Raw genomic sequence first — 13,955 nt, forward strand, 5'->3', positions numbered from 1 at the left:
TCGAAGGGCCTGTTTCTGTGCTGTATAACTCTGTGATGGGATATGGCCAAAGGAACCCCCCCTCCTCCCTGCCCAGTGAGGAAACTGCAGGACAGGAACAGCCGCAAAAGCTAACAGAGCAAAAAAAAAATTGCATCTTACCAGAACGTAAAGATAGCAACAATACCAACAGTGACTGCCAGCTGGACTGTAAGGATCATGTAGACCTGTGGGAGGTGGGGAAAGAGAGAGAGAGAGAGGGAATGTTGATGGATGCACATTACAAAAGGCCCTGCATTTCAATGTATAGATGGCTGTGCATGGCACGGTTCAAACAGCTGATCGACTCAGGGAGGCAGACGAGGTGTGAAGCAGAGACACTGGAGCAAACACAGGCCAGGGAACGGACTCAAACCCAGAATTATTGTCCATGGCAGTGCGGGGAGGATGGGGGTGGGGTAATGGGAGTTGGGGGGGGGGGTGGTAACGGGAGTGGGGGGGGGGTGGTAACGGGAGTGGGGGGGGGGTGGTAACGGGAGTGGGGGGGGTGGTAACGGGAGTGGGGGGGGGTGGTAACGGGAGTGGGGGGGGGTGGTAACGGGAGTGGGGGGGGGTGGTAACGGGAGTGGGGGGGGTGGTAACGGGAGTGGGGGGGGTGGTAACGGGAGTGGGGGGGGTGGGTGATAACGGGAGTGGGGAGGGGGGGTGATAACGGGATTGGGGAGGGGGGGTGATAACGGGATTGGGGAGGGGGGGTGATAACGGGATTGGGGAGGGGGGGTGATAACGGGATTGGGGAGGGGGGGTGATAACGGGAGTGGGGAGGGGGGGTGATAACGGGAGTGGGGAGGGGGGGTGATAACGGGAGTGGGGAGGGGGGGTGATAACGGGAGTGGGGAGGGGGGGTGATAACGGGAGTGGGGAGGGGGGGTGATAACGGGAGTGGGGAGGGGGGGTGATAACGGGAGTGGGGAGGGGGGGTGATAACGGGAGTGGGGAGGGGGGTGATAACGGGAGTGGGGAGGGGGGGTGATAACGGGAGTGGGGAGGGGGGGTGATAACGGGAGTGGGGAGGGGGGGTGATAACGGGAGTGGGGAGGGGGGTTGATAACGGGAGTGGGGAGGGGGGGTGATAACGGGAGTGGGGAGGGGGGGTTGATAACGGGAGTGGGGAGGAGGGGTGGTGACGGGAGTGGGGAGGGGGGGTGGTGACGGGAGTGGGGAGGGGGGGTGGTGACGGGAGTGGGGAGGGGGGGTGGTGACGGGAGTGGGGAGGGGGGGTGGTGACGGGAGTGGGGAGGGGGGGTGGTGACGGGAGTGGGGAGGGGGGGTGGTGACGGGAGTGGGGAGGGGGGTGATGACGGGAGTGGGGAGGGGGGGTGATGACGGAGTGGGGAGGGGGGGGTGATGACGGGAGTGGGGAGGGGGGGTGATGACGGGAGTGGGGAGGGGGGGTGATGACGGGAGTGGGGAGGGGGGGTGATGACGGGAGTGGGGAGGGGGGGGTGATGACGGGAGTGGGGAGGGGGGGGTGATGACGGGAGTGGGGAGGGGGGGGTGATGACGGGAGTGGGGAGGGGGGGGTGATGACGGGAGTGGGGAGGGGGGGTGGTGACGGGAGTGGGGAGGGGGGGTGGTGACGGGAGTGGGGAGGGGGGGTGGTGACGGGAGTGGGGAGGGGGGGTGATGACGGGAGTGGGGAGGGGGGGTGATGACGGGAGTGGGGAGGGGGGTGATGACGGGAGTGGGGAGGGGGGGTGATGACGGGAGTGGGGAGGGGGGGTGATGACGGGAGTGGGGAGGGGGGGTGATGACGGGAGTGGGGAGGGGGGGTGATGACGGGAGTGGGGAGGGGGGTGATGACGGGAGTGGGGAGGGGGGTGATGACGGGAGTGGGGAGGAGGGGTGGTGACGGGAGTGGGGGGGGTGGTAACGGGAGTGGGGAGGGGGGGTGATAACGGGAGTGGGGAGGGGGGTGATACGGGAGTGGGGAGGGGGGGTGATAACGGGAGTGGGGAGGGGGGGTGATAACGGGAGTGGGGAGGGGGGGTGATAACGGGAGTGGGGAGGGGGGGTGATAACGGGAGTGGGGGGGGTGGTAACGGGAGTGGGGGGGGGTGGTAACGGGAGTGGGGAGGGGGGGTTGATAACGGGAGTGGGGAGGAGGGGTGGTAACGGGAGTGGGGAGGAGGGGTGGTAACGGGAGTGGGGAGGAGGGGTGGTAACGGGAGTGGGGGGGGGTGGTAACGGGAGTGGGGGGGGGTGGTAACGGGAGTGGGTGGGGTGGTAACGGGAGTGGGGGGGGGTGGTAACGGGAGTGGGGGGGGGTGGTAACGGGAGTGGGGGGGGTGGTAACGGGAGTGGGGGGGGTGGTAACGGGAGTGGGGGGGGTGGTAACGGGAGTGGGGGGGGTGGTAACGGGAGTGGGGGGGGTGGTAACGGGAGTGGGGGGGGTGGTAACGGGAGTGGGGGGGGGTGGTAACGGGAGTGGGGGGGGGTGGTAACGGGAGTGGGGGGGGTGGTAACGGGAGTGGGGGGGGTGGTAACGGGAGTGGGGGGGGTGGTAACGGGAGTGGGGGGGGTGGTAACGGGAGTGGGGGGGGTGGTAACGGGAGTGGGGGGGGGTGGTAACGGGAGTGGGGGGGGGTGGTAACGGGAGTGGGGGGGGGTGGTAACGGGAGTGGGGGGGGTGGTAACGGGAGTGGGGGGGGGAGTAACAGCATTGCGAAGGGATCATTCACAGAATCACAGAATTGTTATTTATTTTATTTATTTAGAGATACAGCGCTGAAACAGGCCCTTCGGCCCACCGAGTCTGTGCCAACCAACAACCACCCATTTATACTAATCCTACATTAATCCCATTTTCCCTACCACATCCCCACCTTTCCTCAATTCTCCTCCCACCTACCTACACTGGGGGCAATTTATAATGGCCAATTTACCTACCAACCTGCATGTCTTTGGCTGTGGGAGGAAACCGGAGCACCCGGAGGAAACCCACGCAGACACAGGGAGAACTTGCAAACTCCGCACAGGCAGTACCCAGAACTGAACCCGGGTCACTGGAGCTGTGAAGCTGCGGTGCTAATCACTGCGCTGCCCAAAGTTACAGTGCAGAAGGAGGCCATTCAGCCCATCATGTCTGCACCGGCTCCCCGAAAGAGCAATTCCCTCAGTTCCATTCCTCCGCCTTCTCCCCGTAACCCTGCACATTCTTCCTTTTCATTTAACTGTCTAATTCCCTTTTGAATGCTTCATTTGAACCTGCCTCATCCCCTTCCCACGGCACCTTCCCCTGCAATTACAGGAGGTGTAATACCTGCCCATTTACCTCCTCTCTCCTCACTATCCCAGGCCCCAAACACTCCTTTCAGGTGAAGCAGCGATTTACTTGTACTTCTTTCAATGTAGTATACTGTATTCGCTGCTCACAGTGTGGTCTCCTCTACACTGGGGAGACCAAACGCAGACTGGGTGACCGCTTTGCGGAACACCTCCCCTCAGTCCGCAAGCAGGACCCTGAGCTTCCGGTTGCTTGCCATTTCAACACTCCCCCCTGCTCTCATGCTCACATCTCTGTCCTGGGATTGCTGCAGTGTTCCAGTGAACATCAATGCAAGCTCGAGGAACAGCATCTCATCTACCGATTAGGCACACTACAGCCTGCCGGACTGAACATTGAGTTCAATAATTTCAGAGCATGACAGGCATCATTTTTTTTATATGTTTAATTTTATTTTTTAACCAGGTGCCTGTCTTAAACTTCTGTCATTAACACACTCTCTGGACCAATACTTTGTCTTTTACTACAACTATTAACACTCCCTTTGCCTTTTGATCCGTGACATCTCTGTTGTTAATTTCTCCCACTCTCGGCCCAAGCACAGACCTTCCTTTTTCTTCTTCTTTCCCCCTCCCCCTCTTCACTTGCTCAAAACCTTTTACATTTCTAACCTTTGCCAGCTTTGAAGAAGGGTCACTGACCTGAAACGTTAACTCTGCTTCTCTCTCCACAGATGCTGTCAGAGCTGCTGAGTATTTCCAGCACTTTCTGTTTTTATTTCACCCTGCCAACTTCTCACCATATCACACTCTCTATCAAATTGACCCTTGACCTCATTTATTCCTTAATCTTTATCCTCGGCAAACAATTCCACAACTTGATTCCCATTTTTCTTCCTCCTGTGTAAGTAAATGAGGTCACACAGGCTCCTACCTTTCGGATGAATGCGTGACGAACTTTCCTGTCATCCCACGAATCGGCGGCGAATCCCTCTGTACCGGCCTCTGGATTCGCCACGGAGCTGCCATAGGCACCTGGAGAAGGGGAAGAGAGTTAGTGTCAGCTCCAGACACACCCAGAGGAGCTCCCACTCAAATAGCCCCACCCCTCCGCACACACACTCACATGAACACACTCACAAATACACAAACACGCTCACACTCAAACAAAAAAACACACACACTCACACAAATACACAAACACGCACACACAGGAGCCCCCGAAACAACACATACATGCACGGAGAGTCCTTTTCCCCACCTCTCTCACACACACAGGGGACTCCCCTCCCCAATACAGACTCTCACATAAATAAATAGAGGGAAAGCCCACTCCTCCTCCACCCCCCCCCCCACCACACACACACAGAGAGCCCCACACCTCACTCACAGCCCCATCCGCACTGAGGCAAATTACAACTCCCACACTGAACAGACTCCTGCTGATAGATCCCGAGCCCACCCCCACCCCAGAACCCACCCCCAACCTAGAGTCCCCCCTCCCCCAGCCCACTCAGGAAGAGCACCCACCACAATCCCCAAACCGTGTCCACCCACCTGTACCAACCCCACCCCCAGACAATCCAACAAGCCCAATGGGAAGAGGCAGCAGTTTATAGAAAACAAATGCAAATAAGGAATGGAAATTTCCTTCTCCCAAAGTCAGGCTGTTAGGAACAGAAACACATCGAGGCCGACTGCAACAGCAGGTTTATCACTGACTCCCTGCTCTCTCCTCCCCTCCCCCTCCTCTTCCCTCCCCTCCCCTTCCTCCTCCCTTCCCCCCCCCCCCCCCTCAGTAACTCTTGGACCACACCCTCCCCACCCAAAAAAAAACTGGTGTCGGGGTTGCCATGGTTACTTTTTCTGGGATCTATGTTGCAGGGCCGGGCGCTGCACTGTATCCAGTGTCGTTACCCAGTGAAGCTTCCTTCTCCCGCTATTTATGGAGCTGGATTTGGGGAGTGGGGGGGGGGGGGGGGGGGGCGGGGAGCGGGGGAGGCATTTTCTGCCACAATGAAAAACAAAGGAATATCTTTAATTAACAGAATTGCGGAAGTTTGTAAACAAGTTGCAGTCGCCACTCACTGAGTGTGAAATGGCTAGAATTTCATGTTTCAAAGGCTGGTAGGTTACTGTCTGGGTTCTTGTTGCTAATTCACAGGCCTTGCTGCCTGTGGGTAAATACTGCCAAACCTGCTGGGGGAGAGCATTCAGAACCAGGCTCTGTTCCTTATTGTCAAAATCATTCATCTGTCTTTATTCATTCCTTTTCAAGAATGTCCCTACAGCCGAGTAAAGCACGTTCTAACTGGGTCAGGGCTGGTGAGGGAGGGAGACTGGGGATGCGGGTTGGGGGTGGTGTAGACAGGGAGAAAGGTTTGGGGCTTGTGTGGGTGTGGTGAAAAGCATTTCCTTTGTTGACTAATTTTGTTTAATTACCCCATCTACAAACATTCACTCCCTCCACTACCGACGCACAGTGGCAGCAGTGTGTACCATCTACAAGATGCACTGCAGCAATGCACCAAGGCTCCTTAGACAGCACCTTCCAAACCCGCAACCTCTACCAACTAGAAGGACAAGGGCAGCAGATGCATGGGAACACCACCACCTGCAAGTTCCCCTCTAAGTCACACACCATCCTGACTTGGAACTATATCGCCGTTCCTTCACTGTCACGGAGTCAAAATCCTGGAACTCCCTTCCTAACAGCACTGTGGGTGTACCTACCCCACATGGACTGCAGCGGTTCAAGAAGGCAGCTCACCACCACCTTCTCAAGGGCAATCAGGGATGGGCAATAAATGTTGGCCTAGCCAGCGACGCCCACATCCCATGAAAGCACAAAAAAACTGTAGAGCTCTTGCCCTTTAGGGGAATATACATCTTTGAAGACCTCTCACGATTCATCTGTCTTTTTATCTGTTAACGGTTCTGCCCAGTCTATTGTGGTCAATGTCTGCCTCATCTCTCCAAAGCCTTACCAAAATTTAAAACCTTGGTTAGTGACTCACCCTTATCCCTAATATCAAATTCTACACAGTATAGTCACTGATAAATTTTCCTTACTGTTAGATTATTGATAAATAGAGGCTTCGAGATATCTGCGCTCCTCTAATTCTGGCCTCTTGTGCATCCCTGTTTTTAATCGTTCCACCAATGGTGGCTGTTCCTTCAGTTGCATAGGCCCAAAGCTCTGGAATACCCTCTCTAAACCTCTCCGCCTCACGTTCCTCCTTTAAGACACTCATTAAAAGCTATCTATTCACCAAGCTTTTGGTCATCTGACTTAATATCAGATCAAATTTGGGAAGATGTGGTAAATCAAAGAGTAGAGACAAGGCAAGAGAGAAAGGTATTAATATGGAAAAAGATAATACAGACCATGACAGGAAGGGATAGTGATTAAAGATCTAAGAGTAAATAAGCGGGCAAGTCTAGAGGTTACAAAAATAATAAAAGGACACAACTAAAGGCTCTGTATCTGAATGCATGTAGTATTTGAAAAAAAACAGATGAACTGATGGTGCAAATAGAAATAAATAAGTACGATCTGATAGCCATTACAGAGACATGGCTGCAGGACGACATAGTTTGGGACCTGAATATTGAAGAGTACGTGGCATTTAAGAAGGACAGGAAGCTAGGAAAAGGTGGAGGGTTGGCTCTGTTAATTAATGCTGGTATTAGTGCAATAGAGAGGGATGACCTAAGTTCAGGAGACCAGGATGTCGAAGTGGTTTGGGTAGAGATGAGAAATCATAAAGGCAAGAAGTCACTTGTGGGACTTGTGTATAGGCCCACTAACGTTAACGACATGGTAGGACGGGGTATAAAGCAAGAAATAATGGTGCTTGTCAGAAAGGTACAGCATAATCATGGGGGATTTTAATCTACATATAGATTGAAAAAATCAGATGAGCAAAGGTAGCCTAGATGAGAAGTTCATAGAATGTTTTCAGGATAGTTTCTTAAAACAGCATGTTCTGGAGCCAACCAAAGAGCAGGCTATACTAGACCTGGTATTGTGCAACAAGACAGGATTAATTAATGACCTCATAGTGAAGACATCCCTAGGCAGCAGTGGTCATAATATGAATGAATTTTACACTCGGTTTGAGGGAGAGAAGAGTAAGTCTATGACTAGTATTTTAAACTTAAATAAGGGCAATAATGAGAGCATGAAAGCAGAGCTAGCTAAAGTGAACTGACAAAACAGGTTAAGGGATAGAGCAATAGAGATGCAATGGCAGACATTTAAGGGGATATTTCAGAATACACGGCAGGTCAGAAGATTGGACAGAATATAAAAAGCAGGAAAGAACAACTAAAAGATTAATAAGGAGGGAAAAATTAGAGTATGAGAGAAAGCTAGCTAGAAAAATAAAAAGATAGTAAGAGTTAAAGTGAGTGTTGGTCCTATAGAAAGTGAGTCTAGAGAATTAATAAGGGAAAATAAGGAGATGATAAATGAACTGAACAGGTATTTTCCATCAGGCTTCACTATGGAGGATACAAGTAACATCCCAGAAATAGCTGTAAATCAGGAAATGGAAGGGAGGGAGGAACTCAAGAAAATTACAATCACCAGGGAAGTGGTACTGAACAAATTGTTGGAGCTGCGGGTTGACAAGTCCCCGGGTCCTGATAGACTTCATCCTAGGGTGTTAAAAGAAATGACTAGTGAGATAGTTGATGTGTTGGTTTTGATTTTCCAAAATTCCCTAGATTCGGGGAAGATTCCATTGGATTGGAAAATAGCCAATGGAACTCCTTTATTCAAAAAGGGAGGGAGACAGAAAGCAGGAAACTACAGGCCAGTTAGCTTAACATATGTCTTAGGGAAAAGGTTAGAAGCTATTGTTAAAGACATTATAGCAGGGCATTTAGAAAAATTCAAGGTAATCAGGCAGAGTCAACATGGTTTTGTGAAAGGGAAATCATGTTTAACCAATTTATTGGAGTTCTTTGAAGTAACATGTGCTGTGGTTAAAGGGGAAAGGCTGGATGTACTGTACTTAGATTTCCAGAAGGCATTTGATAAGGTGCCACATCAAAGGTTATTGCTCATGGTGTAGGGGTTAACATATTGGCATGGATAGAAGATTGGCTAGCTAACAGGAAACAGAGAGTAGGCATAAATGGGTCATTTTCTGGTTGGCAAGATGTAACGAGTGGTGTGCCACAGGGATCAGTGCTGGGGCCTCAACATTTTACAATTTATATCAATGGCTTGGATGAAGGGACTGAAGGTATGGTTGCTAAATTCACTGATGACACAAAAATAGCTGGAAAAGAAAGTTGTGAAGAGGACATAAAGGAGGCTACAAAGGGATAGAGATAGGTTAAGTGAGTGGGCAAAGATCTGGGAAATGGGGTAAAATGTGAAATTGTCCATTTTGGCAGAAAGAATAAAAAAGAAGCATATTATCTAAATGGTGAGATGCAGAGGGATCTGGGTGTCCGAGTGCATGAATCACAAAAGGTTAGTATGCAAGTACAGCAAGTAATTAGGAAAGCTAATAGAATGTTATTGTTTATCGCGAGGGGAATTGAACACAAAAGTAGGGAGGTTATGCTTCAGTTATACAGGGCATTGGTGAGACCACATCTGGAGTAGTGTGTATAGTATTGGTCTCCTTATTTAAGGAAGGATGTAAATGCGTTGGAAGCAGTTCAGAGAAGGTTTACTAGACTAATACCTGGAATGGGTGGGCTGTCTTAAGAGGAAAGATTGAACAGACTAGGCTAGTCAAATAGCCGACCAACACTCACTCAGGAGCAAATCACCATTCGAGAGTTGCACTCTTGTCTCACACCTCCAGGGAGAACAAGAGAAAACTGAAGGGTTGGGGGGGAGGCGCATAATCACTCCCAACCTGCTGACTCTCAGCATTTCCAATTGAGATGTATCGGATGGGAGGCAGTGTTTACATAACAGCTAGCACCATGAATCTCTACAAGAAATTCCAGGACTCAAAACTCTCGTACAACATTCCCCGTGTTTCGCGGTCGGTTTTCCAGATCCATCTACTCCACCTGTTGCTAACTCACCTGAGTTGCCTCCAGGCCAGGCAGGGTTCAATGGGACTGTCGGCATCACTGGAGGGCCCACTGGAATTCCTGCATGGGGGAACACTGCTGGGAAGTCAGAGCTTCCCCCGGGTGGGTACGGGGCATTTCCCCCGGGTGGGTACGGGGCATTTCCCCCGGGTGGGTAGGCGGGATCACCTCTCGGAGGGTATGGTCCTGAAACGGGGTACCCAGTCTCGTGCGAGGGCGGATATAATGGGTTAAGTGATTCTTCATAACTTGGGGGAGCACTAGGATGCGACATTTTCCTTCAATCACTGTTTCTGGATCCAAGCGGGCAATCTCCAAACAAACTCTGGAAGACAATAAAAAAAACACTTAAAACCAAATTACCCTCTTCCCTCTGAGTCGTGGGTTCGAATCCCACTCGAGAGACTCAAGCACATAATCCAGGACGACACAACCAGTGCCAGTACTGACCCCATTCCTCCCAGTTTCACCCTTTTCCGGCAAATAGTTGTCAGGATTGGTCAGAATGTGACCCCTGACACAACTGCTCACCTCTGTCCAGAAACCAGGCTTAAACGTCAAACCCTCTCATTAACAGCATCCAGCTGTTCCCTAAATGGTGGGGGAGTCCAGAACCAGGGGTCATAGTCTAAGGATACGGGGTAAACCTTTCAGGACTGAGATGAGGAGACATTTCTTCACCCAGAGAGTGGTGAGCCTGTGGAATTCGCTACCACAGAAAGCAGTTGAGGCCAAAACATTGTATGTTTTCAAGAAGGAGTTAGATATAGCTCTTGGGTCGAAAGGGATCAAAGGGTATGGGGCGAAAGCGGGAACAGGTTACTGAGTTGGATGATCAGCCATGATCATAATGAATGGTGGAGCAGGCTCGAAGGACCGAATGGCCTACTCCTGCTCCTATTCTCTTTGTTTCTATGTAAAGCAGTTTTACTTGTTCTGCCCTGGTAACAATGAGGTGTTACTTGGGTCGTCTGTTTGAGGCTGAAAAGCCAATTCATTTCACATGCTTTTGATAACAGTGGCAGAGGTGAGTGGGATTTCAATCCAGTTTATTCACCCCAGAATGATCGAGGTTGACCTCAAAGGTGTTTTCTGAGGAGTTCATCTAGGAGATGAGATGAAGACGCTTGGGAGGAGGCTCGTGTGGAGCATAAACACTGGCACAGACCAGCTGGGCTGAATGGCCTGTTTCTGTGCTATAAATTCTACGTAATTCCCATGAATGAGGAGCTGGGGAGTTTATCCCTCTGCCAACATAATGGAAAAAAATGATCTGGTCAGGTATTAAATCACTTTTGTTGGGGTTTTAAAAAAAATTCTTTCATGGGATGTGGGCATCGCTGGCAGGGCCAGCATTTATTACCCAACACTAATTGCTGTTAAGGTGGTGGTGAGCTGCCTTCTTGAGCCGCAGCAGTCCATGTGGTGTAGGTACACTCACAGTGCTGTTTTAAAGGGAGATGGTGTCGAGCTTCTTGAGTGTTGTTGGAGCTGCACCCATCCAGGCAAGTGGAGAGTATTCCATCACACTCCTGACTTGTGCCTTGTAGATGGTGGACAGGCTTTGGGGAGTCAGGAGGTGAGTTACTCACCGCAGGATTCCTAGCCTCTGACCTGTTCTTGTAGCCACGGTATTTATATGGCTACTCCAGTTCAGTTTCTGGTCAATGGTAACCTCCAGTATGTTGACAGTGGGGGATTCAGCGATGGTAATGCCATTGAATGCCAAGGGGAGATGGTTAGATTCTCTCTTGTTGGAGATAGTCATTGCCTGGCACTTGTGGGGTGTGAATGTACCTCCTTTGCTCCCTCTCTTGCTGTGCATGAATTGGTTGCCTACAATAGTAACGACATCAAAAAGTACTTCATTGGCTGTAAATGTCTTTGGGATGCTTGAGGTCCTGAAAGGCGTGATAGAAAGGCAAAAGTTTCTTTGAGGGAAGGCAGCCTGCTGTCCTGACACTTCGATGTCACGAGGTTCACTCTTAATTGCCCTTTGAATGGTCAAAGCAAGACATTCACTTCAGGACAGTTAGAAATGAATGTCCACATCCCAAAGATGTACAAAAATCGTGTTGTCCCGAGGCCTCCATATAATGGGGTTTAATGCATTAACCTCGGAGTTCCAGCCTCTAAAAGTTGCTGAGTTCCGACCACTGCTTCCCTGCTTTTCCCCTCACAACCAGGCACTTCCAGGGTAAATTTTACAAACAGGCATAGCCCGTTTCCAGCAGAATTCCCTGTAGCCATTGAGAAGCAGAGTGAATCCACAACAAATATTTTCAGTCACATTTTCCACACGACAGTGAGATCAGCATTTAACGAAGCTGAATTCAGCTGCATGCTGATGATTTACTCAGAGAGGTTACAAGGTCAAATAGAGTTCGGGGACAAGTCACTCTGTTGGCACAGTATTACTCTGTAACTAACCCCGTGCTGTACCTCTCCTGGGAGTATTTAATATGAAAGTGCAGAGGGAGCTTTACTCTGTATCTAACCCCGTGCTGTACCTGTCCTGGGAGTGTTTGATGGGGACAGTGTAGAGGGAGCTTTACTCTGTATGTAACCCCATTTTAAAAAATTTTTTTTTTCCCTTTTCTTTTTTTTTTCTTTTTCTTTTTTTCACGATCCCAATGGACCCAAACCCTTCCCGTTCACTCCCACTGGACACAATCCCAATGGACACAAACCCCTTCCCGTTCACTCCCACTGGACACAATCCCAATGGACCCGAACCCCTTCCCGTTCACTCCCACTGGACACAATCCCAATGGACCCGAACCCTTCCCGTTCACTCCCACTGGACACAATCCCAATGGACCCAAACCCCTTCCCGTTCACTCCCACTGGACACAATCCCAATGGACCCAAGACTTCAGTATGAAGTACAATGAAGTACAAGTAGAGGAAGCTTTGTTCTGTACCTAATCCCACTTTTTTCTTCATCCCATGCTGCATCTGTCCTGGGAGTGTTTGAAGGGGACAGCGTAGAGAGAGCTTTACTCTGTATCTAACCCTGTGCTGTACCTGTGCTGGGAGTGTTTGATGGGGACAGTGTAGAGGGAGCTTTACTCTGTATCTAACCCCATGCTGTACCTGTGCTGGGAGTGTTTGATGGGGACAGTGTAGAGGGAGCTTTACTCTGTCTAACCCTGTACTGTACCTGTCCTGGGAGTGTTTGATGGGGACAGTGTAGAGGGAGCTTTACTCTGTATCTAACCCTGTACTGTACCTGTCCTGTGAGTGTTTGATGGGGACAGTGTAGAGGGAGCTTTACTCTGTATCTAACCCTGTACTGTACCTGTCCTGTGAGTGTTTGATGGGGACAGTGTAGAGGGAGCTTTACTCTGTATCTAACCCCTGTGCTGTACCTGTCCTGGGAGTGTTTGATGGGGACAGTGTAGAGGGAGCTTTACTCTGTATCTAACCCTGTACTGTACCTGTCCTGTGAGTGTTTGATGGGGACAGTGTAGAGGGAGCTTTACTCTGTATCTAACCCCTGTGCTGTACCTGTCCTGGGAGTGTTTGATGGGGACAGTGTAGAGGGAGCTTTACTCTGTATCTAACCCCTGTGCTGTACCTGTCCTGGGAGTGTTTGATGGGGACAGTGTAGAGCAGAGGTGTTAATAATTTTTTTATTTATAGTTGTTTAAATTCACACTATGTAACTCTGCCAGTTAAAATTGAAATGTACAAACGTTCCAACTGACAAAACTCGGAAAACTAAACAAATAAGAGTTGAAAAAACTCAAATAATAATATACAACCAATAAAAACAGCTCTGAATACAGACTGGGCAATAAGGCCTGGAGTTAGAACAGTAGAGGAGGAGGCCATTCGGCCCATTGAATCCACTGCTTCAAAGGGACAATAAGTTAAATTCTTTTTCAGTAACATTGGAATTCAATATGTTTACCGATGCTTGGATTCACATTCCACAGTTCTGTTTGTCTCCCTCTGAAAACGGAAACTATTCATCCTGATATAAACACCACAAATAGTTAAAATAAGCGTGCTGCAGGACATGTGTGTGATGACATAAATCACAGATGCACCAAATGTTCCATCAGTTGTATTGTGGGGAAACAGCAAAAGCAGAAGTGTGTGTCGAGCAGACCCTGTGTCCCAGACCCTGATTCACTATCCTGTGTCCCAGTCCCCGATACTCTCACTGTCCTGTGTCCCAGTCCCCGATACTCTCATTGTCCTGTGTCCCAGACCCCGATACTCTCACTGTCCTGTGTCCCAGACCCTGATTCACTGTCCTGTGTCCCAGACCCCGATACTCCCACTGTCCTGTGTCCTAGACCCTGATTCACTATCCTGTGTCCCAGTCCCCGATACTCTCACTGTCCTGTGTCCCAGACCCCGATACTCTCACTGTCCTGTGTCCCAGACCCTGATTCACTGTCCTGTGTCCCAGACCCCGATACTCCCACTGTCCTGTGTCCCAGACCCTGATTCACTGTCCTGTGTCCCAGACCCTGATTCACTATCCTGTGTCCCAGACCCCGATACTCCCACTGTCCTGTGTCCCAGACCCTGATACTCCCACTGTCCTGTGTCCTAGACCCTGATTCACTGTCCTGTGTCCCAGACCCCGATACTCCCACTGTCCTGTGTCC

General features: G+C 50.6%; 1 protein-coding gene across 2 annotated transcripts in view; it reads right to left on the reverse strand.

The window, feature by feature from the left end:
• tmbim1a (transmembrane BAX inhibitor motif containing 1a) overlaps positions 1 to 13,955 on the reverse strand; it is an 82,293-nt gene that overhangs the window by 31,173 nt on the left and 37,165 nt on the right. For both annotated transcript variants that reach the window (XM_068034759.1, XM_068034760.1), the window contains 3 exons: positions 9,322 to 9,655; positions 4,199 to 4,299; positions 142 to 206 (listed from right to left, as the gene is read on the reverse strand). In XM_068034759.1, the coding sequence (XP_067890860.1) occupies positions 142 to 206; positions 4,199 to 4,299; positions 9,322 to 9,604 (449 nt within the window). In that variant the 5' untranslated portion in view covers positions 9,605 to 9,655. The remainder of the gene's footprint in view (positions 1 to 141; positions 207 to 4,198; positions 4,300 to 9,321; positions 9,656 to 13,955) is intronic.

This window comes from Heterodontus francisci, chromosome 7, assembly GCF_036365525.1.
Source record: "Heterodontus francisci isolate sHetFra1 chromosome 7, sHetFra1.hap1, whole genome shotgun sequence".
NCBI lineage: Eukaryota > Metazoa > Chordata > Chondrichthyes > Heterodontiformes > Heterodontidae > Heterodontus > Heterodontus francisci.